This window comes from Procambarus clarkii, chromosome 23 (assembly GCF_040958095.1).
Source record: "Procambarus clarkii isolate CNS0578487 chromosome 23, FALCON_Pclarkii_2.0, whole genome shotgun sequence".
NCBI lineage: Eukaryota > Metazoa > Arthropoda > Malacostraca > Decapoda > Cambaridae > Procambarus > Procambarus clarkii.
Window position 1 is genome coordinate 34,652,740 of NC_091172.1, and position 25,282 is coordinate 34,678,021.

General features: G+C 42.7%; 1 protein-coding gene across 1 annotated transcript; it reads right to left on the reverse strand.

The window, feature by feature from the left end:
- Positions 1–12,138: 12,138 nt before the first annotated feature.
- LOC123764014 (prostaglandin G/H synthase 2) lies at positions 12,139–22,010 on the reverse strand. Its single transcript, XM_045751463.2, has 13 exons — positions 21,760–22,010; positions 17,270–17,383; positions 16,830–16,949; positions 16,482–16,625; positions 16,173–16,316; positions 15,850–16,028; positions 15,541–15,624; positions 15,165–15,305; positions 14,866–14,980; positions 14,438–14,613; positions 13,950–14,060; positions 13,552–13,765; positions 12,139–13,366 (listed from the first exon to the last, which is right to left on the reverse strand). Exons 1-13 carry the CDS (start codon positions 21,797–21,799, stop codon positions 13,119–13,121), a joined length of 1,830 nt encoding a protein of 609 aa, XP_045607419.1. The 5' UTR covers positions 21,800–22,010; the 3' UTR covers positions 12,139–13,118.
- Between the last annotated feature and the right edge of the window lie 3,272 nt (positions 22,011–25,282).

A 25,282-nucleotide genomic window follows, 5' to 3' on the forward strand; every position in this document is an offset into this window, starting at 1 on the left:
CGACGAATCAAACTAAAGCAGTATTTACTACTTTACATTTTACTTATAATTCTCTCAATATCAAATGTGTCTGACAAGTATGTAGGCATTAGCTCCTCTCTGTAAAACCCACATCCTTAAAGTATTATTTAAATCCTTTAGATAATATAACTTTACAGGTTGCTTGTTATCTAGTTGAGCAATAGTAAATATTTCCTTGGTGTTCTGCTAATGAGAAACCTCTTTTAAACTTTGAAATACGATTAGATAAGGCCAGCCGTACTGTATCTCCCACAGAGAGATGATTACTGATGTGCGGTATAGTCTGTTGGTTCCCTTTATATATATGACCTTAAACTGTCTAGTCACATCTTGAGGTGAAGATAAAGCATGTACATCAATAGGTATTTTCCCCTTTAATCCACTGTGGAGTGTTCGGTTATATGTTTTAAAATTGTCAGGCAAGACATTTATATAGGTTAAGGTGTTGTAAGCCATTAAATATTTATATATCTTAGTTTTCAATGTTCTTATAAATCTCTGCAATGCTGGCTTTAGTTTCCTCAGAAAATTCAATGTACAGTTCAATGTTTTTACCATCTTATGGTAAAGATGGAGGCAAATATATGAAACATTTCATATATTTATTATAAAATTCTCCACCTTTATCTGTGTTGAGCTTCCTTACGCCTTTTGATGAAGATAAATCCAGAATAGCTTTCTGGATTGTAATGCTTCACTTACACTCTGCCCTGATTTAGTGGTAAGTGGAACAACGTGGGCAAACTTCGAAAATATATCAACACAAACTAATAAATATTTAATATCATTGTTGTGTTTAGTTAACAACGTCATGTCGGTCAAGTTAGTGGTAAAGAAGGCTTTAGGCCTTGGCACTAAAATACGTCTGTACTTAATTTGTTTTAACAGATGTAAGGTATAAGCATAAGATGTCTTTTAAATATTCTTTTACATCTTTTAAAGTTAATTCAGGGATTATTTTCTTTGCAGCCTTATACAATTTCAAAACCGCCTAATCCGCCCATGGACTTGGGGTCATTGTATATGCTATTAAGAGTTTGTGTAAGGCTCACCATTGATACTGTATTTCATATGGGGACCCATATGGACAAAATTATATTGGACCCATATGCACAATAAATGATAATAATTATTTAAAAATAGTAAATTACACTATAATGAAAATGCTGAGTATAACACCTAACACTTACTAAAATACTATAAATGTCTACTAGATAAGAGATATAGTGGACTTTAGCCACTGTGAACAACGTGTTCACTTAGGTTGGCTGCTAGGCTAGATTATGTACAATTATTCCAATGGAAAATAATGAAGTTTCTTATGTATTTTCCAATTGGAAGGTATCTAGGCTCGAAGGACCAAAACTGTGGAGGAATAAACCAGGAATATTGATGAAGAGGAGAATTACACAGGAACAAAATGTGGTTACTAGAAAAATGAATTTAAAACTAAATAAATACTGGAATTGTTAATAAAGTGCAAAACAATTAGGCTTAGCTGAATGCAAAGTTCCTATGCCGGATTGTAAGTCCACTCCTCTGTGACCTTGATACCGGTAATGGGCTGTAGCATGTAGGGTTCTTAAGGTTGATCTGGCTCATAAATTGCAGAACACAATATACCTGCGGGTACACCCACACATTAACATGTTATTTTAACATAGATATGATAAAACAGCTCTATGACTGCAAGCACTGGTGAAGTTCATGTTCTATGACCTGAACGATTCACTCTCTAGCCTAGTCCTAGGAATATCTGTTGCTGTTGCACACAAGGTATAATTACACAAGGTGTATGTAAATTTGCATACAAAACTTATTATATGCAATAAAATAAACTAACTTGATAAATTAAGATAATGGATAAGGCAATTAAATGTATAAATAATAGCAAAGAATTATATACTCAAGATATAAATTCAGATTCAAATATAAATAAAGCAATATCAGCTCAGAACTTACTGACGATGAGGCATTGCCTCGCTGTCTAACGTCTCTCAATGTATATATGGATGTATTAATGTTATAAAGCATGCTAATTGGCCAATCTAAGCTGTAAAACAGTTAATAACTTATCCTGAATTGAGAACTGGAGCCTATCTGACAGAAGCCAAATGATGTCCCTCTTGCTGAAACCAGCCTCTGTATTTTAATAATGAAATGACAGCTTGATGTAGTTAATTTAATGTCACAACGATGTTGTAAATGATTCTAGTTGCTTGCTCAGATATGGAGTGCACGTTGTTGCGTCTCACTTGGTAGATGAAGTGGTGTGTGTGCCTTCGAGATCACTAGCAGGTGGACCTCCACACTCATGTTTTTGGATATATATATACCAGGAATTCCTCCCTTTTTACAGTTCAAACTCTCTCCCAGTATTCAGAGAGCTATCACAGAAGATTAAGACAAGTTTGTGCATAATTATCTTACAGTAAAATTGTCTCCAGCCCTACACACTAGTGCACTCCTGGATGTAAACACGAGGCCGCCAGGTACCGGAAGATTATGCCCACCGGCGTTTGCAGGTGGCGTCCCTTCCACAGTGGAGGTGCTGGCAATGATTATAAAATGATTATTATCTTTATTTAGACTGATTATTGGGGTAAAGTTATAACACAAGATGATTATTTAGTGGATTTAAAGATTATTAACAGTACTTGATAGTACCTTTTGTTCTTTATTATGGATTTTGAAATTACATCACTGGACGCTATAACTTTCGTTCCAGCAATGTTTTTGATTATCTTCTTTTTGATCCTTAAATCATCAGTAGATAGGATCAATAGATAATAAATCTGATATGATTCTGATATATAGATATAATATGGAGTAATACATTCCTTAGATAATAATAATATTAACATGATGAGTGGAATTTTCCACAATACAGTTGTGTGGCCGTGACGCTATACAGTTGTGTGGCCTTGATGCTATACAGTTGTGTGGCCTTGATGCTATACAGTTGTGTGGCCTTGATGCTATACAGTTGTGTGGCCTTGATGCTATACAGTTGTGTGGCCTTGATGCTATACAGTTGTGTGGCCTTGATGCTATTCAGTTGTGTGGCTATGACGCTATACAGTTGTGTGGCCGTGACGCTATATAGTTGTGTGGCAGTGACGCTATACAGTTGTGTGGCCGTGATGCTATACAGTTGTGTGGCCTTGACGCTATACAGTTGTGTGGCCGTGATGCTATACAGTTGTGTGGCCGTGACGCTATACAGTTGTGTGGCCGTGATGCTATACAGTTATGTGGCCGTGATGCTAAACAGTTGTGTGGCCGTGGTACCATAAACATCAGAATTTTGCGGACTTAAAATCAATTCAGAGGAATTAGAAGTCTTTTTACTAATCTGGACTGAGTGAGACATCTACGAAAGGCCATGGGTAGGCCTAGGGGAGCCTATCGATCCTGACGACAAAAATGGTGAGGAAAAATTCCTGCAGAATCAAAACCTGTTTCTCAAGGCCATTGTGGTGTAACGCCCAGGAACGATCAAGGTATATCTGCCCAGGAACGATCAAGGTATATCTGATGTTCTGGACCTGCAGATCGGTGCACCGGTTGGCCTGGGGGGTGCTGGGATGTGCTGATGTGTTCTGGGGTGTGTTGAGGTGTGCTGTTATGTGCTGAGGTTTGCTGTGATGTGCTGGAAGGTGCTGAGGTGTACCGGGGATGTGCTAGGGCGTGCTGAGATGTGTTAAGGTGTGTTGAGTGTGCTGGAGTGTGTTGAGGTGTGCTGGGATGTGCTGGAGGGTGCTGGGGTGTGCTGAGGTGTACCGGGGATGTGCCGGGGTGTGCTGAGGGTTGCTGGGGTCGGGTGTGGAGTGACAGTGGCGGCTGGGTAGTGGTGGGGGTGTCAGGTAGCGGCTGGTGGGAGACCAAGTATCACATTAGGTAACTTACAGCCATAATAGATTTTATGGCATGAGTTTGTTGGATGGTCTGTGTCGTGTATATTGTGAGGGAGCGTGTGTGCGCCTAATTGTGCTTGCAGGGGTTGAGATTCAGCTATTTGGTCCCACCTCTCATCTGTTAATCTTCTGTTGTACAGCAGATTCTGTTGTAGAGCCTATTGGGCTCTATCATATATATTTAATTTAATTTTATTTCGATAAAATATATATTCATTTGAAACTGTGTATAAAGCCTGCCTCCACCACATCACTTCCTGATACATTCCATTTGCTAACTACTTTTGACAGAAAATTAACACAGAATGTTTCTGTGGCCCATTTGGACACATTTGAGTCACAAGGCAACTAGGTTTTCACCTGTGTCGCCTCGTGCAAGAACATTTCGTATTAAATAGTCTATATTTATCTACCATGTCAATTCCCCTGAGAATTCCGTATGTGGTAAAAGCCAGTGTGTACAGGTGGGCCTGTGAATCCTCTGGGCCCCGTAAATCCTCAGAGGACACAGCTAGTAGTGTCCAGGTCTGAATAGCTTTTTGCATGTCATTGTTCAGAGGTATGGCTCACTTATGGCATTCACCAGGATACTGGTTCAATCCCTTTTCTGCTCCAGTGATTTTCTCACATATACATCACACTTCTGTAATTAGTAATAATAATAATGTGGAGAGGACACACGCGTCATAGAATAGGCTATGGCATCTCTTCAGCACTATATACAGGAGCGTCACCAGAGGCGAGTGGAGATTTTATTTTAGTTTACTTTCTACCACAGACGTGGCCACTCATTTATAATGGTGACCAGCATATATACAATTTCTTCCCCTCCATGGACATGGTTACTATTAGACGTCATACAGTGTAGACTTGAGAAGACCTAGGTAAATACTGGTTTGGAAACGGTAGTTGATTTGTGAATCAAATTACCAGGTAACATAATAAACGTGGTATCCCTTGACTGTTTCCAAGTGTAGGACAGACATGAATATGAATGAGTTTGGGTGGATATACATAGGAGCTGCCATGTATATAAGGACCAATAGGCCTTCTGCAGTTCCCTGAATTCTTGTGTTTATATCTTGTTATGTGTAGTGAGTTACTGAACACTTAATCACAGAAGGTAATTGCAGTGCTTTAACAGTGCTAGCCAGCATGCATGCGAGGGACGGGCGTCTGATAGGATACTGTAATGGTTTATCAGATTGTTTGTCACTTAAGATATCAAATGATATATTTGTATTTGAGCAGCTGAGGGAAGAGGTGCCGTAGATACCCGCAAATGGTGCCAGCGACACCCTCACCTGCCCTGCTCCAGCATCCTGAATGCGGTACTTCAGCTAAGAACCCCTTTATCACCTCTTGTGGAGTGCTTTTTCCGGAGATAATGAACCGGAGAGGTTGAGTGTGAGGAGATAAGAGGAACAGGGGCGAGACAGGGAGTACAAGGTGTTGGGATGCAGGATCCGAGTAAAGTCAGCAGAACTTCCGGTTGCAATTTTGTTTTAACCATGTTGTAGTTCAGTCGATTAAGGCAACGTCTGGGGCCCTCTCGGACGTAGGTTTGAACCCTAGTCACGGCCCTTGTGGATTTGTTCGTGTGGGATGAGGTTTGGGTAGGGAAGTGTGCCTGCCTTGCAGGGGGGGGGGGGAAAGCAGGGGACGGGGTAGGGAGGGAGGAGGGAGGGAGGGAGGAGGCAGTGAGCAGGTGTGGCTAGGAACGTGTTTTTATTGGCTAGCATCCAAGATACTTGACAGGACTTCTCCAGGATTGGCTCTCACACACACACACACACACACACACACACACACACACACACACACACACACACACACACACACACACACACACACACACACGTGTGTGGACACAAAACACAACTAGTACACACACACACACACACGTGTGTGTGTGTGTGGAGTCGTAGCAGATATATGGAAAAAGGCTATCATAGTTCCAATCTACATAACTGGCAGCAGGGAAGACCCCCTCAATTATAGACCTGTATCATTGACAAGTGTAATAGTCAAAATATTGGAAAAATAATAAAAACTAAATGGGTAGAACACCTGGAGAGAAATGATATAATATCAGACAGACAGTATGGTTTTCCGATCTGGTAGATCCTGTATATCGAATGTACTCAGTTTCTGTGATCGAGTCACAGAGATATTACAGGAAAGAGATGGTTGGGTTGACTGTATCTATTTGGACCTAAAAAAGGCTTTCGACAGAGTTCCACATAAGAGGATTGTTCTGGAAACTGGAAAATATTGGAGGGGGTGACAGGTAAACTTCTAACATGGATGAAATTTTTCTGACAGATAGAAAAATGAGGGCAGTGATCAGAGGCAATGTATCGGACTGGAGAAATGTCACAAGTGGGGTACCACAGGGTTCAGTTCTTGCACCAGTGATGTTTATTGTCTACATAAATGATCTACCAGTTGGAATACAGAATTATATGAACATGTTTGCTGATGATGCTAAGATAATAGGAAGGATAAGAAACTTAGATGATTGTCATGCCCTTCAAGATGACCTGGACAAAATAAGTATATGGAGCACCACTTGGCAAATGGAATTTAATGTTAATAAATGTCATGTTATGGAATGTGGAATAGGAGACCATAGACCCCACACAACCTATATATTATGTAAGAAATCTTTAAAGAATTCTGATAAAGAAAGAGATCCAGGAGTGGATCATAGTGGATTTCTATCTAGTGGATCTAGATAGAAACTGTCACCTAAGGACCACATTAAGAACATTGTGCGAGGAGCCTATGTCGCGCTTTCTAACTTCAGAATTGCTTTTAAATACATGGATGGTGATATACTAAAGAAATTGTTCACGGCTATTGTTAGGCCAAAGCTAGAATATGCAGCGGTTGTGCAGTGCCCATATCTTAAGAAGCACATCAACAAACTGGAAAAGGTGCAAAGACATGCTACTAAGTGGCTTCCAGAACTGAAGGGCAAAAGCTACGAGGAGAGGTTAGAGGCATTAAATTTGCCAAAGATAGATGACAGAAGAAAAGGAGGTGATATGATCGCTACATACAAAATAGTAACAGGAATTGACAAAATTGAAAGGGAAGATTTCCTGAGACCTGGAACTTCAGAACAAGAGGTCATAGATTTAAACTAAAGATGCCGAAGAAATATAAGAAAATTCACTTTCGCAAACAGAGTGGTAGACGGTTGGAACAAGTTAGGTGAGGTGGTGGAGGCCAAAACCCTCAGTAATTTCAAAGCGTTATATGACAAAGAGTGCTGGGAAGACGGGACACCACGAGCATAGCTCTCATCCTGTAACTACACTTAGGTAATTGCACACGCGCACGCACGCATGCACACACACACATAATAGTATGTGTGGAGGCTGACTCCATACACGTTTTCAAGTGTAGATATGATAGAGCCCAATTGGCTCAGGAACCTGTACATTAGTTGATTGACAGTTGAGAGGCGGGACCAAAGAGCCAGAGCTCAACCCCCGCAAGAACAACTAGGTAAGAACACACACATAGATAACCACGATACTCCTTATCAGTATCACCCATCATGCCGGTTACATATACTATCAAAGCCTAATTGGTCTGCTCATTATATAACATTAATAAAAAGAGGAACAGGATGGCGGAGCGACAAAGAAAGACGTAGAAGAATAGTGGCAACAGAAGGAACACACAGAAGAATCTGAGTTTTTAATTAACCAGTGTATAAACAAAAACTATGCTTCATTATCAATGTCATTGACGTTTCTCGTGGAGGTTAAGAGCTGTTATCCACCATCAACTAATCTGAAGCATGGTCTAGTAAACTCATAATTAGTGAGCTTACTATTGATTTCCATTGTTATTGCAACGTTACAGTCGTGTTATTTTCTGGATGATACTGGAGCCAACCGTATAACAGCCTTCATATAGTCGGGTGATTGGACTTGACCTGTATCTACTAACAACTTTCAGGTACGCGTCAGCCTAGGAATATATGATATGTTGACACTGTAACAGCCAGCATGAGGCTGTTAATAGCCGAGCGCCTTCAGATGCGGTTCTCAACTACGAAGTTTGGTCTGCGGGAAATTATGAAGACATTTGTGCTATATATAACAGTAAGATCACCAACGTCTTTATGGTGCTGAACGCTCATGTACTGTACAGTCCGACATGAACTGGACAAGACTGGAGACTGAGTGGAACGCACTCAAGATATGAGCATACTGGTGCTTCTATAAGGTTTTACAACCTCTGCTGTCGAGGAGGTATGAAATGCATTTTAGGACTGTAAATTTCTTGGCTGCCTTGTTTGCTAGATTCAACACGTGTCCTTATTGGGTCAATTAAGAGTCAAAATTCACTTCAAAAATTTTAACTTCACCGAACACTAGATTTTTCCACCCAACTATATGTCTTTCTCAGGTTCAAAGTGATGCACTCTAGTTATGATGATAGTCTGTGTGCTCTGTGCCGTAAAGGTAACCTGCCACCGTCGACCCCAGGAAGAAAGTGCCTCAACGTGTAATTAATGATCCTCGTAGCAATCGGCATTTCTTGTCTTGCACATATAAAGGTTAGAGAACAGTTATCTGCCTAGGCTAGATGTTGAGGAATGAGGCGCAGTAGACTGTTAAAGTAGACATTTCAAAACAAAAGGCCAAACATACTTCCCAGTGGTACACTAACTTTAATTTAGTGACTTTTAAATTTAGCTTCCCGGGGACCACACGTCAAGTCCGTTCTTGAGGTAGTGTCTTAATAGCTGTAAGATGGAGCTGAGATACCTAATGCTTAAAGCTTCGCAAGTAGACCAAGGTGATATATCTGATCAAAGGTACTGCAATCTCCAGTGACATTGTTTCATTGTTTGTTTTCATTGTTTCGTTGACATTGCCATCCAGTGGCAACACACTCGCCTGTTTCTCTTTTCTGTCTCATGTTAGCAGACTTAGAGATTTAAAGCCTAATCCTACAAGATTTTACCTGAACTACGACTAGTCAATCAATTTACGACCAGATCCGCATTGGCTGCTAGGTGACCAGAGGCAAACATCAAAAGATTGGTCCCAGTCACCCCCCCCCCTCCCCACCCACAACCACCTCTAAGATGATATGGGTCGCGTATGTGTGTGTACTCACCTAGTTGTGCTTGAGGGGCTTGAGCTGCGGCTCTTTGTGTGCGTAACCACCCGACCAACTACTATAACCAACCTTTATGGTCGACCGACTTTACTGAACGCGTCTCTCACCTCCCGGACACCACAAGTGAAATTTACTCGCCTAACTGGTACAAAAGGTGAGGGCAACTAGGAGCATCCTCCACCCCCTGGTATATACAACGAGGCTTGGAGCTGTCCACCTCCCGTGGTATATATGACGATCTTAGGACCTCTCCACAGGAACTGGAATATATAACTGGATCTGGAAGCATCTACTGCCTCTGATACATACCACGTAATAATACACTGCCCCTAATATATATATATATATATATATATATATATATATATATATATATATATATATATATATATATATATATATATATATATATATATGCAGAATAACCACATGTGAAAAATAGAAAATGCTTAACGCGTTTTCGGCTAATTCGCCTTCATCAGAGCAAAGTAGAATGAAGATAAGATTGCTGATCAGACCTTTATATCCGCCTGGGCAGATCACCTGACCTCCAAGAATAAGTGGAGGAAAGGAATTATAAGAAAGAAGGTAACTGAAGAAGCCTATTGGCCCATACGAGGGTAGGTAGGGTAGAGTACACCAGGGTAGTGTACACCAGGGTAGTGTACACCAGGGTAGTGTACACCAGGGTAGTGTACACCAGGGTAGTGTACCCCAGGGTAGTGTACACCAGGGTAGTGTACACCAGGGTAGTGTACACCAGGGTATACTAATCACATAAGTAGTTCATAACACGCACTGTGTAACCCTTCAAATAGTCTAAGAAAGCTGAATAAATGACCAAGTATCTAAGTATGTTAATAATAATAATAATACAAATTACAAAAGATGGTGTGAAGTAGCGACACGGGTGACGCGAGGCCTGGCAGCGCGAGTCAGCCCGGCAGCAGTGAGGCTGCATGATAAACAAACACAGCTGTACACGTTTATCATGATAAAGTAACAGTAGGAACCGATAACCAAATGCTCGCTAACCCAGCCGCCGAACTCCTAATTTATGAATAAACAAAATTTTCACATGATTGGTAGCTAACTACGTACGAACTTTTCTCCAACAGTGCTATCTTTCTGCGTTAAATCGCACCTCACTAAATGTATCACCCACATACTGCAAACATAAGTATTTACTACCACAACCAGAACACTTAACTTAACCTATAACAGGCCTAACTATACAAAAATTATTATATACAATAATTATAATTTATTTTCTATAAAATACCATTTTTAGATACGTTAAAATTGACTAATGTACAAATGTTATTGTGATTTCTGTGTGTATATTGACTAATGTCTTTGTGGATCGGCGGCAGCTTGGACGAGCACACCCTGAGGAACGGGATGGCAGGAGAAAAAAGATGGCGACTAATTAAAATTAATCAGATGAGTGGCTATGTGCGTAGTGCAGTTATAGCAAACAGATGTTGCGTGAGCGTCTCGGGTGACGCTGTGCCAGAGGAGCACCAGTCAGTATACTGGAGCGCTTGTCTTGGAAGTCATGTTGATTTGCAGGACGAGAGTTGACGACCTCTCCAGAAGCTGTGCAATGTTGCAAACGACGGTGGTGGTGTCAAGGGAATGTGACACCGCTTTCCTACAAACGTAGCAGTTAGGCGGTGCCAAATATAAAGGAAGATGATGCCAAGAATTAAGAAATATGGAGGCAATTGGAGAAAAGTTGTGTAAAGAAGACAAAGTGTGAGATGTCATTATGAGAACGGTGATGTCCAGGGGAAGGAAACTGGTGCCAAGGGTAAAAGGATCAAATTCCAAGCTATAGAATTGAGGTGGTGCCAGGAGGAGCACCACCTCAATGGTGAGGCAAGACTTACCATCACATCTATGTTCTCTTTGTTTCTTTCTTACAATCTTATCCATCACCTTGCATGGTATGCAAGTTATCGACACTGGCATTCTCTTCCTATTTTCTGTATTGGAACTTCATTGGTTTTAGCTGTATGTTTAAAGGGGGGGGGGTGGAGGTTTTATAAATTCACCTGGTTACTTAGATGTACTCACCTGGTTACCTAGATGTACTCACCTGGTTACCTAGATGTACTCATCTAGTTATCGACATGTGCTTGCAAGGAAGAGCTCGGCTCCTAACACTCCCCCCCCCTCCCTTTCTGAACGTTCGTAATTCATTGCAATGTCTCAGGTTCTGAAATTTTCTTACATTTACCACCGAGTTGACTTCGTCAACGTCTTCGTCTGAAGCATTCCATTTAATCACGGCTTTAACGTCGAAGAAATGTTTTCTGACGTCTCTGTGACTCATTTCAGTCCCTGGTTTCCATCAATGTTTACTCGTTCTGCTGAGCCTATCTTCGTCCATTTGAATGATTCTCCTCGGAATCTCAAATGCTGTTATCATGTCTTGCATATTGCGGTCCCCGTGGCGCTATGGTAAAGCACTCGCCAGGCGCTCTGCGAGCACTTTGGCTTTGGTTAGTATCCTGGCCGGGAAGGAGTGACTGGGCGCCAATCTTTAACTGAAGCCTCTGTTCACCCAGCAGTGAATGGGTACCTGGTTGTTAAACGATTTGGCGGGTCGTATTCCTGAGAAAAATTAGGATTAAGGACCTGCACGAAACGCTATACTTGCTAGTTGCTTTACAAGAATGTAAGAACTCTTGTATATATAAATAAAAAAAATATATATATATATATTCTTCCTCTTCTCCAGTGGTGAAGTCCAGTTTCCTTAGTCGTTCCTCATAGCTCAAGCCAATCAGCTCAGGAGGTAACCTTGATGCATATATTTGGATCTTTTCAAGTTTTAACTTGTCCTTTGTCAGGTGAGGGTTGCAACCCGTGACTGTTGTATCAGGCCAGAAAGGCTCACTTGTCCAGGTTTCTGAAGGTTACACGAAGGACGGTCAGTTTGAGAGATGCTACTGATATTATTCAGGTAATGTGTTCTTTTGGGAGAAAATTTGGGGATTGTCAATAACCAATAACTACCCCAACCCAACAGTGACAATTAAAATAATTTATTTGTTAATATTATTTATTTCAATATGAAAAAGTTGTTTCCTGCTTTACATGAGATCACGATATGTACACCTAAAAAGAATATTTATAAAATTTACAAAAATACATACTCTTGACACGTACACAAATATGTACAGAAACTCGCGCAACTTTCATGGACTTTATAGAGGCAGAGCTAGAACCACATGCCTCTTGATTTCTTCATTGGCAAGAGGCAGGGCTAACAAACCTGCCACTTGAACTCTTCACAGATAGAGGCAGGGAGGAAGCAGAGCTGGCCCGCCTGCCACTTGAACTCTTCACAGATAGAGGCAGGGAGGAAGCAGAGCTGGCCCGCCTGCCTCTTGAACTCTTCACAGATAGAGGCAGGGAGGAGGCAGAGCTGGCCCGCCTGCCACTTGAACTCTTCACAGATAGAGGCAGGGAGGAGGCAGAGCTGGCCCGCCTGCCTCTTGAACTAGTTGACGGTGCCTGGTCCCACATTCATCACGGTAACTGGTGACTAGCAGCAGTTCAGTATAAATAACACCATACACACGACCTTACAGCTATTTACACTCGTATACACAGCAAATAACTTAAGTCTGAGACGACGTCAGTGAGGCAGTAACCTGGGGAGTGGCTGACATTACTGAAGAAGGCTGGGGGGGGGGGGACATTATATAACCTAATTTGTTTTAAAGAACTTGGCCTCTTGTCACGGAGGGAGGGAGGGCGGGGGAGGGGTGCCTGCCGTGTTCAATATTACAATTAGACTGAGTCATTAGACACTGGCAACGACAATGGTTCAGCCACAGTCTTGTGCTTCAGCTATCACTGAGGTAAGCACTCACTTATTCAAATATAAATTAACTTGGGAGCTCACGTCTTTCTTCCTCAACTCAACACCTTAACCATACAATAAGGAACTGTTTACTTTGGGAATGACTTGTAGAAATAATCCAGATAATTTGTTAATTCCTAATTAATTGTAATATGCTAAGGTGTGCCGGCTGGAACTGTGAAGCCGATGTGCTTGCAGCCAGTCTGCATGTTGAGGCAGAAGAGTTTCTCCAAGGTGGCCGTCTTGATGATGTTGAAGCCTTCCTCGCCGCCGAAGGTTGAGGGTTTCCAGTACCGTGGAGAGCAGATGGGGTTGGCCAGGAGGCCCTTCACACTCCAGGGTCCACCCATGTTCACCATGGTCAGGGGCGTCACTGAGGGTCCGGGGCGCTCTGCTAGTAGACCTGAAAATAGAGAACGCAGTTAGTAAGTGTCCGAAGGCTTTAAAAACCAGTGTATATGTCGCCAGTTTCAGAAGTAAATGTCCTATTTGTATTATTTCCAAAATGAGGTACAAGCTATGTCTCATAAATGTTATATACCATTATTTGCTCGTATGTTTGAATAATGATAACCTTTGAGAACTCACCGATATAATATTCTACTGCATCAATGTCCACGTACATCTCCTCCAGGATCGCAGCCAGCTCGGTATCTCCAGTCAGTTCCTGGAAACTAGTGAAAGGCTTCATCTCAAACCTCTTCCTGTAGGCGTTAAGTCCCTGGAACCGCAGCTCTCGACCATTTTCTATAACCTTCTTCAGGACTGGGTACAGCACATGAGCGTGATTCCTTGTTGTCAGCTGCAGGGGGAAAAATACAATAAAAATATTTATTGCATAAAAGGCAAATCACAATACCAAGTTAATCCATATTATCTTCTAACTATACAGATGTCTAAAAATTTCTATCATTATTCCGACTCGTAATTACGAATTTCAGTTGTTTTCTAAATGATTCATGAGAGGATGTGTATGAGTGACTCACCGCTCCTGCTCGGGTGGTGATCATGCCGTGGATGAAGGCGTCCAGGCCGTGCTTGAATACCGGGGCCGTCGAGTACGCCATGTCCATGATGGCGTAGTCTGTTCCGTTCACCTGATCGATATATCAATACCATGTTAGACAAACAATACTATAATCTAACTAAAGCTCATAATAATATGAATATATATATATATATATATATATATATATATATATATATATATATATATATATATATATATATATATATATATATAAATATATGTGTGTGTGTGTGTAATTTATAATATCATTTAAATTAAATTAGATTTAAACACTTGTGTATCGGTATTAATTAAACAAAACTCCTAAACTCCTAGTGATCCATCTACCAATTTAAAACGATAATCATGTAAGGTTTAGCAAACTAATAAAGCCAAATTTTTTCAGAGTAGCTCAGTTCCCGTCAAAGCCTGAGTATGTTTCCCGAGTGTGTCAGCAGTACCCACCTGCAGCGTGTCGGGGATCAGTGGGTGCCAGTGGTACAAGTGGTTGAACTCGGCGTGGATGCGGTTATGGTACTGGAAGTTGGTGCCATGGGTCAGTTCCGGCTCGAAGCTCAGACGCAAGTTGTACTGGCTGAGGTGCTGGACGTAATCCTCAATGGTGATCTTTATTACCTCACCTGAGACACAGGAAGACGCAGGGTAAAGTACAGTACATGGCACGGGGACACAGACAGGTCCTTTGTTATTTATAACAATGAGAGCGCCTGGCAGCTTGACACCAAACAACAGTCTTCTTACAAAATGTTCGTGTGACACTCTTAAGAGGCACGCTTCAATATTATTTCATAACCAGATAATAAATATATATATATATACATAAGCAGGCAAGAAGTATATTAGATAAAACAATTGCTTGTGAAGAAGCTTACCAATGATAATAAGACGAGAAGTTTGGTAGAGGCGTTCGTCATCCCAATCTGGATGAAGTTTGAGGAGTTCTCCACACACCCGATTGTGCTCACGAACCCAGATGGTTGCATATGCCTGGAGGCGGGAAAAAAACAAAACATGACAACAGTGTCGATTTCAATATATGTATAAATTCAACCTTTCTTTTAAATGAGTCTTTTTCACCTAAGCATATGGCCACTGACGTACAGGATGACCAAACACAAATTTTACATCAGTTACTCTAAATACTTTACATTATGACAAGATGAATACTTACGAAGAGTCCGGGTAGGAGGGCATAGAATGGGTGTCCAAGGGCGAATTTAGCCTCCTCTGGGATGGGTACATTGGGAGGATAGTCCATGGTGATGCCGGGAACGTCCTTCAGGTAAGGCGGGAACTCCTCTCCGTTTATTATCTGAACATGACAAAAATCAGTTTAATAAACATTCATCCTAAACAGATTTAAAAAAAACATGGTCAGATATATTTTATATAATTTCAAAACTGTTCTGCATATCTCTAGCATGATTTATTTTAATTTTATTTTGTTAAAGAATTCTCAAAAGTTTCGCTCATAGTTTTGACTTAGAATAATATGTTTCTTTTGTGTTATATTTCATTACATAGAGGAGAAGATCAGGGCTACCAACCTGTGTGCGAAGCCTGCCATTGACACCGGACCTGAGCGCCTGGCGGTCCTGCTCCGTCAGCCCATAGATGTTAGACACGTCAACCTGAGTAGCAGAACAAATAATGTGTTGAACAACTATGCACTTTGAAATCAAATTTTTACATACAATCATAACAACTCTTGAGGAGAAAATGTTAATCAAGATTTTTGGTCAAAAGAAATGCAAGAAATGGTCAAGACTTTTTTCCCCTGGAATCTTACAAGAATATTTACCAGTCGCATGTTTATAAATAAAGCATTGACACAAATTGTGATAATGATTACTTACACCTCCAGATCCCTTGGTAAGGTGAGGTCCCTTTTTGTAGTCTGTCCTGAAGAACTGGTGCGTGAAGTGCTGAGCGTAGTACTGGAAGAGGACGTTGGTGTCGTGAGGCTCAGGTATGAACTCCCGCCTCATGAACACCTTCTTGATCAACTCGTCTACGTCGGGATATTCCTTAGGTCCTGAGGAAGTGATCAACGTGAGGAAGTTGTACATCATACATATAACGGCATCAGTCGCTATGAGCTTGAATTATCAAGTGTGGTGGTAAATGTATTTGACATATATATATATATATATATACTAGAGACAAAAATTCTCCTTACCTTTGACACCAAAAGGAGTTGGGCAGTGTGTAGGGACAGGAGGAAGGGCGCGACCATAGTAGCTCTCGTTGAAATAAGCATTGAGGGTGATGTAGGTGTGCTCGCTCTCGTAGGTGGGCGGTGAGTCTACCAGGTCCCCGCGAGCTGCAAGAGGCGTAGGTCAGTTATCGACAATCTTATAGAGTCTACCGCAAAAGGGCACCCCATCACAAACTCCATATATGACAAGAGGTAAGAAGAGTGTCTTCTGTATGAAGGTACAGATAATCAGTTCGTTCTAAAATACATTGAAATAGAAGAGCAACTTACAGGTGTAGACGTAGGTCATGAGTTGCTTATGAATGAATGGGATCCTGTTGAGGATGCCCCATAAGAGGCTCTTGGAGGTGATGAGGTTGTGAACGGTCTCTGGGTCAGGCTTCAGAGTCTTCTTCAACCAGGCCCGCCACGTCGCTGTTGGGAGACAAGGAAGTGAGATTAGGTTAGCCTGATCATCTTTACATTAAAACCAATGTACAAAAATTCTGGCGAAATATATTATTATAGGAATGGTAGCCTAGTATCCAATGTTCACACTCGCACAGAATATATCATTGCGCTTGGATTAAAACTATTTCAAGCAGGTATTGAAACATATGAATTTCTTGTATAACTTACGTATCTCACAGTGCGAGCCATAGTGTTCAGTGCCGGTACAGTCACAGGTGTAGTTGTGGGCCGGGAGGGTGAGACACACACCCAGGTTCTGGCAGGGGTACGAGCAGCACGGGTCATATTCTGCCAGGGAGGAGTTGAGAGAATATGGTTATACTCAACGGTAAACATCAGTAGCCCCTTGCAAAGTTCATCTACATTTTCTGCTCTATTGCCCTTTTTTTTCTAAATATATTGATATTTGTTTACATTTTTAATTGTATATTATTTTATACCATTTTATTGTTATGAGTATTTGATTTTGAAGACAAATTTATTATTTAAATATATTTCTGTTCCAGGCGTGGTATTAGCAGGTTCCAAGAGTGCCACCATCACAGTGCCTGGAATATCAAGACGAGGGAGACTGGCGTGCCAACACCACCGTGGATGATGAGACTCACCAAGAGGGGCTGGTACTGGCGTGACAGGAACAGTGTCTTGGGTTGGGCCGCGCATGAAGAGGAAGGAGGCTGCCAAGAACACTCCAGCGACGCCCACCAGCACACGTCCACCTCCTGCAGAAGGAAAACCTTGTTACACTCTACAACACGGAACAGCGCATACACACCAGGGTCAGTTTAGATGTAAACAAAAGATTGGTAAATACGGGTTTGGTAATAGGATTATAGATTTCAAGAAGGAATTATTAGGTAACATAATACACATTGGGGTCGCTGGATTGTATAACATGTAGGTTTTGACCTAAATATCAATGAATGTGGTTTGATTTCAACAGAAGCTGCCTCGTGTAGGGCACTATCTAGACCTTCTGCAGTTTCACATGTTCTGGTATTCTAATTTTGTAAACATTGCGTCAATTAACTTATTTGCCAAGTAAGTTTATTTATAATTTTTTTATATGAAATATAAAATATCACCTAAACAAATATACATGTTTAAAAAAATACAAATGTAATTCTTTGCTGAAGAGAGTATGAAAATGTTATAATTTACTCTACCATTCTCTTGTTCATTAACAAATCTTACGATGTTCAAACATGCAAGATCGGCATCAAGGGGGAGGGGTGTAGTACACAATTATATATATATATATATATATATATATATATATATATATATATATATATATATATATATATATATATATATATATATATATATATATATATATATATATATATATATTTAATAGAGAAACATTGGATGATACATTAGTGTTGGCGTGAAATGTTATAGTGTAGGGGGCCACAAACACGCTGCAGAGGGTTACATGTGATCCACCTCTCCCTCAGCTGGTGAGCTCAGAAGCCAGCTGGTGAGCTCAGAAGCCAGCTGGGGAGTTCAGCTGCCAGTTGGTGTCTCATAATATGCTCCATCTCCCCCTCCCTAGTTGTGTTACGCGCATGTGTGCTAGTGTATTCCGCTATACCAGTGCCTCACTCCATTAACATTATAACAATTTCAGTATATAGCTAAAATAGTCATTTCAATTTCAACTTTAAAGTACAAATTGCATAATATCAAGAATGTGTAGCCTAATGTTTCTAATTTTAATAAGAAATCATTATTATTACTAAGGGTAATCCTTCGAGGCCAATGACCCTCTCTCTCTCTCTCTCCTTCTCTCCTAACATGCCTTTGGTCTCCATTACCCCTTAGGACTGCCCCCCCCCCACCCTAGATCCCATCATGGCCCCCAGAACCCTCTTAGTCGTCCAGGCACCAAAGCATCAAGGCCACTTGCTGAGCATTCATGGTTTCATTTACCTAAGTAATTCTTCCAGTAAAACCTTCAGAAGTGTCATGTTTGTGAGGTGTGCGTAGGTTACCTCTCTGCGCCTATTATAAGTGGGATCTGGGCCCCACCTCCTAGCTATTAATATGTAGGTATGTGTCTGTGTGTGGTCGTGTAGTGTATAAACCTATATAGCCTTCCATGAGTAGGAAAAATATATGTCGAGAGATTCGAGGATCAAATGATAAAGAGCGGTGAAGCACATGGACAACTTGTATAAAGGGAGAAACCCAAGGGTGCTGGCTGGCTGTGTGCGTCGGTGGTGCGTTGGGAATACCAACCCTCGCGCCACGGTGAAGGACGCCCTGATGGGGCAGGTGTGGGACCATCCACACATGGGGCACTGTGGTAGAGCAGGTGTGGGACCAACCACACATGGGGCACCGTGGTAGAGCAGGTGTGGGACCAACCACACATGTTATACACTTAAAGATGGAGGCAAGACAGCTTCTGTGTTGGGGGAAGAACTTAGCTACAGTATGTCTGATAGCTGAAAAATTTGTAGATTGAATGTTGATGAAGTGACAGACTGTTTGTGGTTGTAGCAAAGATGTTGACCATGTCTCAACTGGGGCCCCCCCTTGACCCTCGGGGGCCCCCCCTGACCCCCTGAGCCCCCTCTGACCCTCTTGGGCCTCTCTGACCTTCGGGGGCCTCTAACCCTCTGGGAAAGACAACCTTCATTATGTCTTTTGTATGCATCCAGGGATCAGTCACTAAGCGGACGTGTGTGTGTGTGTGTGCTGGAGGTGAAAAAAGGGAGGTGGTGGGGGCTGGTCCTCTCTTCTCTCTCATCTTCTCTGCTCTCACGGCTATTTTCACAATCACTGTCTTCTACCATATTCCGCACTTAGCTCGCGACGCTCACTATCGCGGGGACATGTTTGCTGTAGTTAACTCTCTCTGTGAACTCCCATCCGTGGCGTGATCCTCCCTGGCCTCAAGGCCATGTACTACGTGCGACTTACGGCTGTGTATGTGTGCTGAGACTGTGTGCTGTCATCCTCTCACCTTCCCAGCACGCGCATCGTTTTAACACCGTAAAACTAACGTTGTGGCTACCTTGTGTGTTTGATGGGATTCTTGCCTGTCTCCTTACTTTGGAAATAAACTCAACTTTTCATATCAGATTCAACGTATTCAAGAGAAACTTACGGCTGGCTGAATTAATAAACTTACTTTTGAATGTAAAATAAAGTAATTCTGATATAAAGCTATCACATTTATGTGATAGTTTTATCTACTCCAAAAAGGGAGTAGACTTATTTGTAGATAGTCTACGAGTACTATTGCTTGGCTTGTACGAAAAGGTTTGAGAAAACACCTATAGCGGTACGCTAGTTAGGCTGTATTATTATGACTACTCCTGTGTTTCTCTACATCCTAATGACCACTTTCTACTTTCCTCAACCTTCCGTTGTTACATTATTGATAAAGATTCCCTGGATAACTGAGAGACTGAGTGGCTGACTGGACATGTAAATGGTAGTCTGAGTGGTTGACTAAATCTGTCTTACAGTATGGCTATACCAGCCCACAAGATATTTCTTTATTTCTTTTAATAGGCCTACATCGGCCCTCTAAATCTTTCCTTATATTAGGTTTATAGTGACTGACTAAATCAGTCTTACAATAGGCCTATAGGGTAGCACACGATAAGGCAATGCATAAACTATGTAGAGTTGTGTAATGTAGGGAGGGTAGGGATTAGGGGGGGGGGGAAGCGATTGAATGCTAGGCTACACCTCATTATTGAAAGGAAGTGCGTGTGTGTGTGTGTGTGTGTGTGTGTGTGTGTGTGTGTGTGTGTGTGTGTGTGTGTGCGTGCGTGGTGTGTTTGTAATTACCTAAGTGATTACACACACACACACACACACACACACACTGGTGTGTGTACTTTTCACGAAGAGCCTGTGAGGATTATCGAAGTCCCCCCCCCCCCCACTACCTAGGCCAAATACTGACCTTCCCGAGGATGCAATCCACAACAGTTGCCTAACTCCCGGGTATCTGTTTAACTGTTAAACACACCTGGGTCCCCGGGTGTGAGCGGAGGACCTAGACCACTCTGCTATAAGACCACCCTGTAACTAACTACGGTACTATAACTAACAACTATCCGTCTAACTTCACACACACACAAAAATTAGTCAATTCGTTCACAAGAACTGTAAATTTTCAGCTGAATGACCATTGGAATCCTGGGGCAGGTTTCATCAAATATTTACGTGTCTACATACGAAACCTGTAAATCTTTCCTTAGTTATAGCGGCTTAGTCCGCATTTATTAAAATTTATGAGGTTTTTGAAGCTTTACAACGTAGCGCTTCAGAACCTGTAAACTGTCAAAGATGCAAACTTAGTTGCTGTGATATAGGAAAGATGTAAAGGTTTCGTAAGGAGACACTTAAGTGCTAGATGATTTCTGGTTCTGACTAGTCTTGAGCCTATAAGGTGGGGAGAGCTTACATGTGACGGGGCCATCAGGAGGCCTGCTATGCATACTAAGGTCTCTCTACGACCCCACCATGCAACCCACAACAGCTTACTAACTCCTGGGCACCTCTCAACTACTAGGTGACTTGTATGGAAGGAAACGTGCCCAAACGTTCAGTAATAGTTTCCACTGTCAGCAACTGTCAGCATCAGCTGCGACAGTCAGCATCAGCTGCTACAGTCAGCATCAGCTGCTACAGTCAGCATCAGCTGCGACAGTCAGCATCAGCTGCAACAGTCAGCATCAGCTGGTACAGTCAGCATCAGCTGCTACAGTCAGCATCAGCTGGTACAGTCAGCATCAGCTGGTACAGTCAGCATCAGCTGTGACAGTCAGCATCAGCTGCTACAGTCAGCATCAGCTGTGACAGTCAGCATCAGCTGCTACAGTCAGCATCAGCTGCTACAGTCAGCATCAGCTGCTACAGTCAGCATCAGCTGTGACAGTCAGCATCAGCTGCTACAGTCAGCATCAGCTGGTACAGTCAGCATCAGCTGCGACAGTCAGCATCAGCTGGTACAGTCAGCATCAGCTGCTACAGTCAGCATCAGCTGCTACAGTCAGCATCAGCTGCTACAGTCAGCATCAGCTGGTACAGTCAGCATGACAGCAGGGGGCCTCCAAGCACCAACACTCACCCTTGTCTCCGTGATCAGCCGCCGTCTCCATCTTCACCATCTGAAGTCGAGCCGCAGTAGCACCCAATCCGTACTTAAAAAAAATATTCGTCACAAGCTCACGCACTGTTTCTTAGTTCAGTTTATCTGTTTTCTGAAAGCCTTCACTCAAGTTCAACGGGTTTCAAGCGACAGGAGGAAGGAGCTGCGGTAAGAGGAAGGCACTGTACAAGCGCGCGTGTTGCCTCTGACGGCGCCGAGTGAACTCTGCCGGTAGATTTGCTGCCGTCCGCTTATATACCCGGGTCGACTCACGGAGGCGTGGAAGCCTTTGCGTAAACGGACGCCCCCGGAGTTGTGTGTGTGGGGGGGCACGGGGGAGAGGCGGTCCTGTCACCCTACTTGGGAGCTCCCGCCTGTTGCATGGGGGGGGGGAAGCTACGGAATGGGTTCCCAGGAACGCCAACGGAATAGGACATCCTGTTTAAGCTAATCGCTCGGGTTTTTGCCTCTGTCTATAGAGAGGACCGTTATAGGAACTATTTAGTTTTGAGGGATCACACTATCTTGTAGAATGTTACCCCATCTTTAGGGACCAACTTATCTCTGTAAATCACGCTATCTTTGGGTTTAACCTGATCTTTACTGATCTCCTTTGCCTTGGGGACCACACTCTATCTTTGGGGCGACCCTATCTTTGGGGCGACCCTATCTTTGGGGCCACCCTATCTTTGGGGACCACACCCTGACGTTGGGGATCACTCTAGCCTTGGAGACAGTCCTATCTCCAGGACAACTCTCCCTGAAGAAACTATCCAACCTTAGCACACCCTGGGTCAGTTACCTTAGCACACCCTTGGCCAGTTACCTTAGCACACCCTGGGCCAGTTACCTTAGCACACCCTGGGCCAGTTACCTTAGCACACCCTGGGCCAGTTACCTTAGCACACCCTGGGCCAGGATTCGACTAACACTTACGTTGTTCGCTTACGAAAGGTGTTCATCTTTCTTAAATAATGGCGGCTGAGTTTCCATTTATTAAGCAGTTTACGAGCTCGTACGCGCTACGAGGTTTAATTTTTTTTTTAAATTTTGCCCAGAGGGGCGAGTTTATTGGGCAGCGTCACTCATCTTGTGAGTGGACACACCGCCATAGTGACAGTATTGGGCAGCGTCACTCATCTTGTGAGTGGACACACCGCCATAGTGACAGTATTGGGCAGCGTCACTCATCTTGTGAGTGGACACACCGCCATAGTGACAGTATTGGGCAGCGTCACTCATCTTGTGAGTGGACACACCGCCATAGTGACAGTATTGGGCAGCGCCACTCATCCCGTGAGTGGACACACCGCCATAGTGACAGTATTGGGCAGCGCCACTCATCCTGTGAGTGGACACACCGCCATAGTGACAGTATTGGGCAGCGCCACTCATCCTGTGAGTGGACACACCGCCATAGTGACAGTATTGGGCAGCGCCACTCATCCTGTGAGTGGACACACCGCCATAGTGACAGTATTGGGCAGCGACACTCATCCTGTGAGTGGACACACCGCCATAGTGACAGTATTGGGCAGCGCCACTCATCCTGTGAGTGGACACACCGCCATAGTGACAGTATTGGGCAGCGCCACTCATCCTGTGAGTGGACACACCGCCATAGTGACAATATTGGGCAGCGCCACTCATCCTGTGAGTGGACACACCGCCATAGCAGCATGTACAACACTCCCCAATAGGAAGAAAACCCGCTGGGTTGTTCATCCTGTCACTTGTACCCAGACACAGCTGGGACTTGCTTAACTGTCTCAAGTGAACAGCTTATCAAACAAGAAGATTAACATTCTTCAACCATTAAAAGCTTACGTTATCTTGCGGGTGCAAAATGGGGGAATCTTTTAATAACAGTATCAATACTTGACAAATGAGGTTGTCAATGACAATAATGACTCGGGTCATGAACGACCTCGCAACATTTCCAAGCTCGTAAATTGCTTAACAAATACAAACTAAACTGTAATGTTTGAGGAAAGATGCACATGTTTCGTAAATGGACAAATGCTTGATGTTGAATCTTGGCCATGTTGCAGGTATTCGGGAGCTAATGTGTAACAACTATACACGAACTTCACCCTTTGGTAATAACTTGTTTCTTCTAAATGTTCAACTTTCATAATGTGGCGGAAGTTAGAAGGAGGATGTAAGTTATGAGAGTTGAGATGTGTTAGGACGGGTCCCACTTGTGTCGAGAGGTGTGAGGACGGGTCCCACTTGTGTCGAGACTGTGAGGTAGACAGTGTTGTCCTGGGTCTAGGGTGGTTCATGCTACAGGTGTCGTCGTGCAAACACAGCGAGGTGGACAGGTCAGTCAACCTCTAGATATTCAGTTAAAATTTAGATATATTAGGACAGTCAGGCTCAGAAATACTGGAACAGTCAACTTTAGATATCCTAAAACAGTCAACCTTAGATATCCTGGAACATTTAACCCTAAACATCTTGGAATAGTCAACTCTAGACATCCTAGAACAGTCAACCTTAGAAATCCAAGAATGCTAAATGAGCTTTATGCAAATTTAACAAGTAGAAGCAGAACAGAAAGAGAAGTAGCAAGAGCAGTAAGAGTGATAGTAATAGAACTTTAGTGAACCTTAACATGTAACAGCTCAGTGTCCTGAAAGGGAACGAGAGTGTTCTCAAATGTTATAAATTGTCTTCATCCTGGTTTAGATCTACAATGGTCACAAGGAAAAGTCTGGGTAAAACCCTAGACCAATGGAACTGTCAGGGGTATACAAGCAGACATTTGTCACATATTGTTGTCTAATATATAGTCAAGATGTCCGGCCCGTTCCTTCTTTGATCATCAGAACGTTCGAACACTGACCGAGGGGGAACAGTAAACTCGGTGACTTGGAGGCTGGAAGTATTAGGAGCACTGGGTCATGTAGGCCTATAGTGATCCAGGAGGCTTGCAGACGAGGAGTCACAATAACGTGGCTGAAGTATGTTGACCAGACCACACACTAGAAGGTGAAGGGACGACGACGTTTCGGTCCGTCCTGGACCATTCTCAAGTCGATTGTGATGGAGATTGCATTCACAACGTCGTCATCCCTTCACCTTCTAGTGTGTGGTCTGGTCAACATCCAGGGGGCTTACAGTAATTGCTCTGCAATATTAGAGGTGAGAATCAAACCTGAAATTGGCCAGGTGAGGAGAGGGCGTGGTTTTGTCCTTCACTGGGCAGTACAATGACCTCAGAACGGGGAAAGACTATGTAATTTTAGGGGGAAAAATCAAGGGAAGTGTGGGGGCATTGGTCGGAAATGGGGAGCACTCCTCCAATGTGTTCTTGTATATTACGTCCGCCAGGGATCTAGGTAAACCTGTTCCTTGTTTATATATAATTAATTATATATTGTGTTTTTGTTAGGATTTTCCAATAGCATGTCTTAATCTGATTAATAAAATTATGTTAATGTCCTAAATCAACTGGAGTATTAGCTGCAGTTGTCCTGTCTATTACTGAAGGTACGGT

Coding starts and splice junctions, on each gene's coding strand:
- LOC123764014 (XM_045751463.2), bottom strand. CDS start 21,799: ATGGTGAAGATGGAGACGGCGGCTGATCACGGAGACAAGG. Junction 16,317..16,481: donor CATGACCTACGTCTACACCT/GTAAGTTGCTCT, acceptor CGCCTCTTGCAG/CTCGCGGGGACCTGGTAGAC. Junction 15,625..15,849: donor TTACCAAGGGATCTGGAGGT/GTAAGTAATCAT, acceptor TCTGCTACTCAG/GTTGACGTGTCTAACATCTA.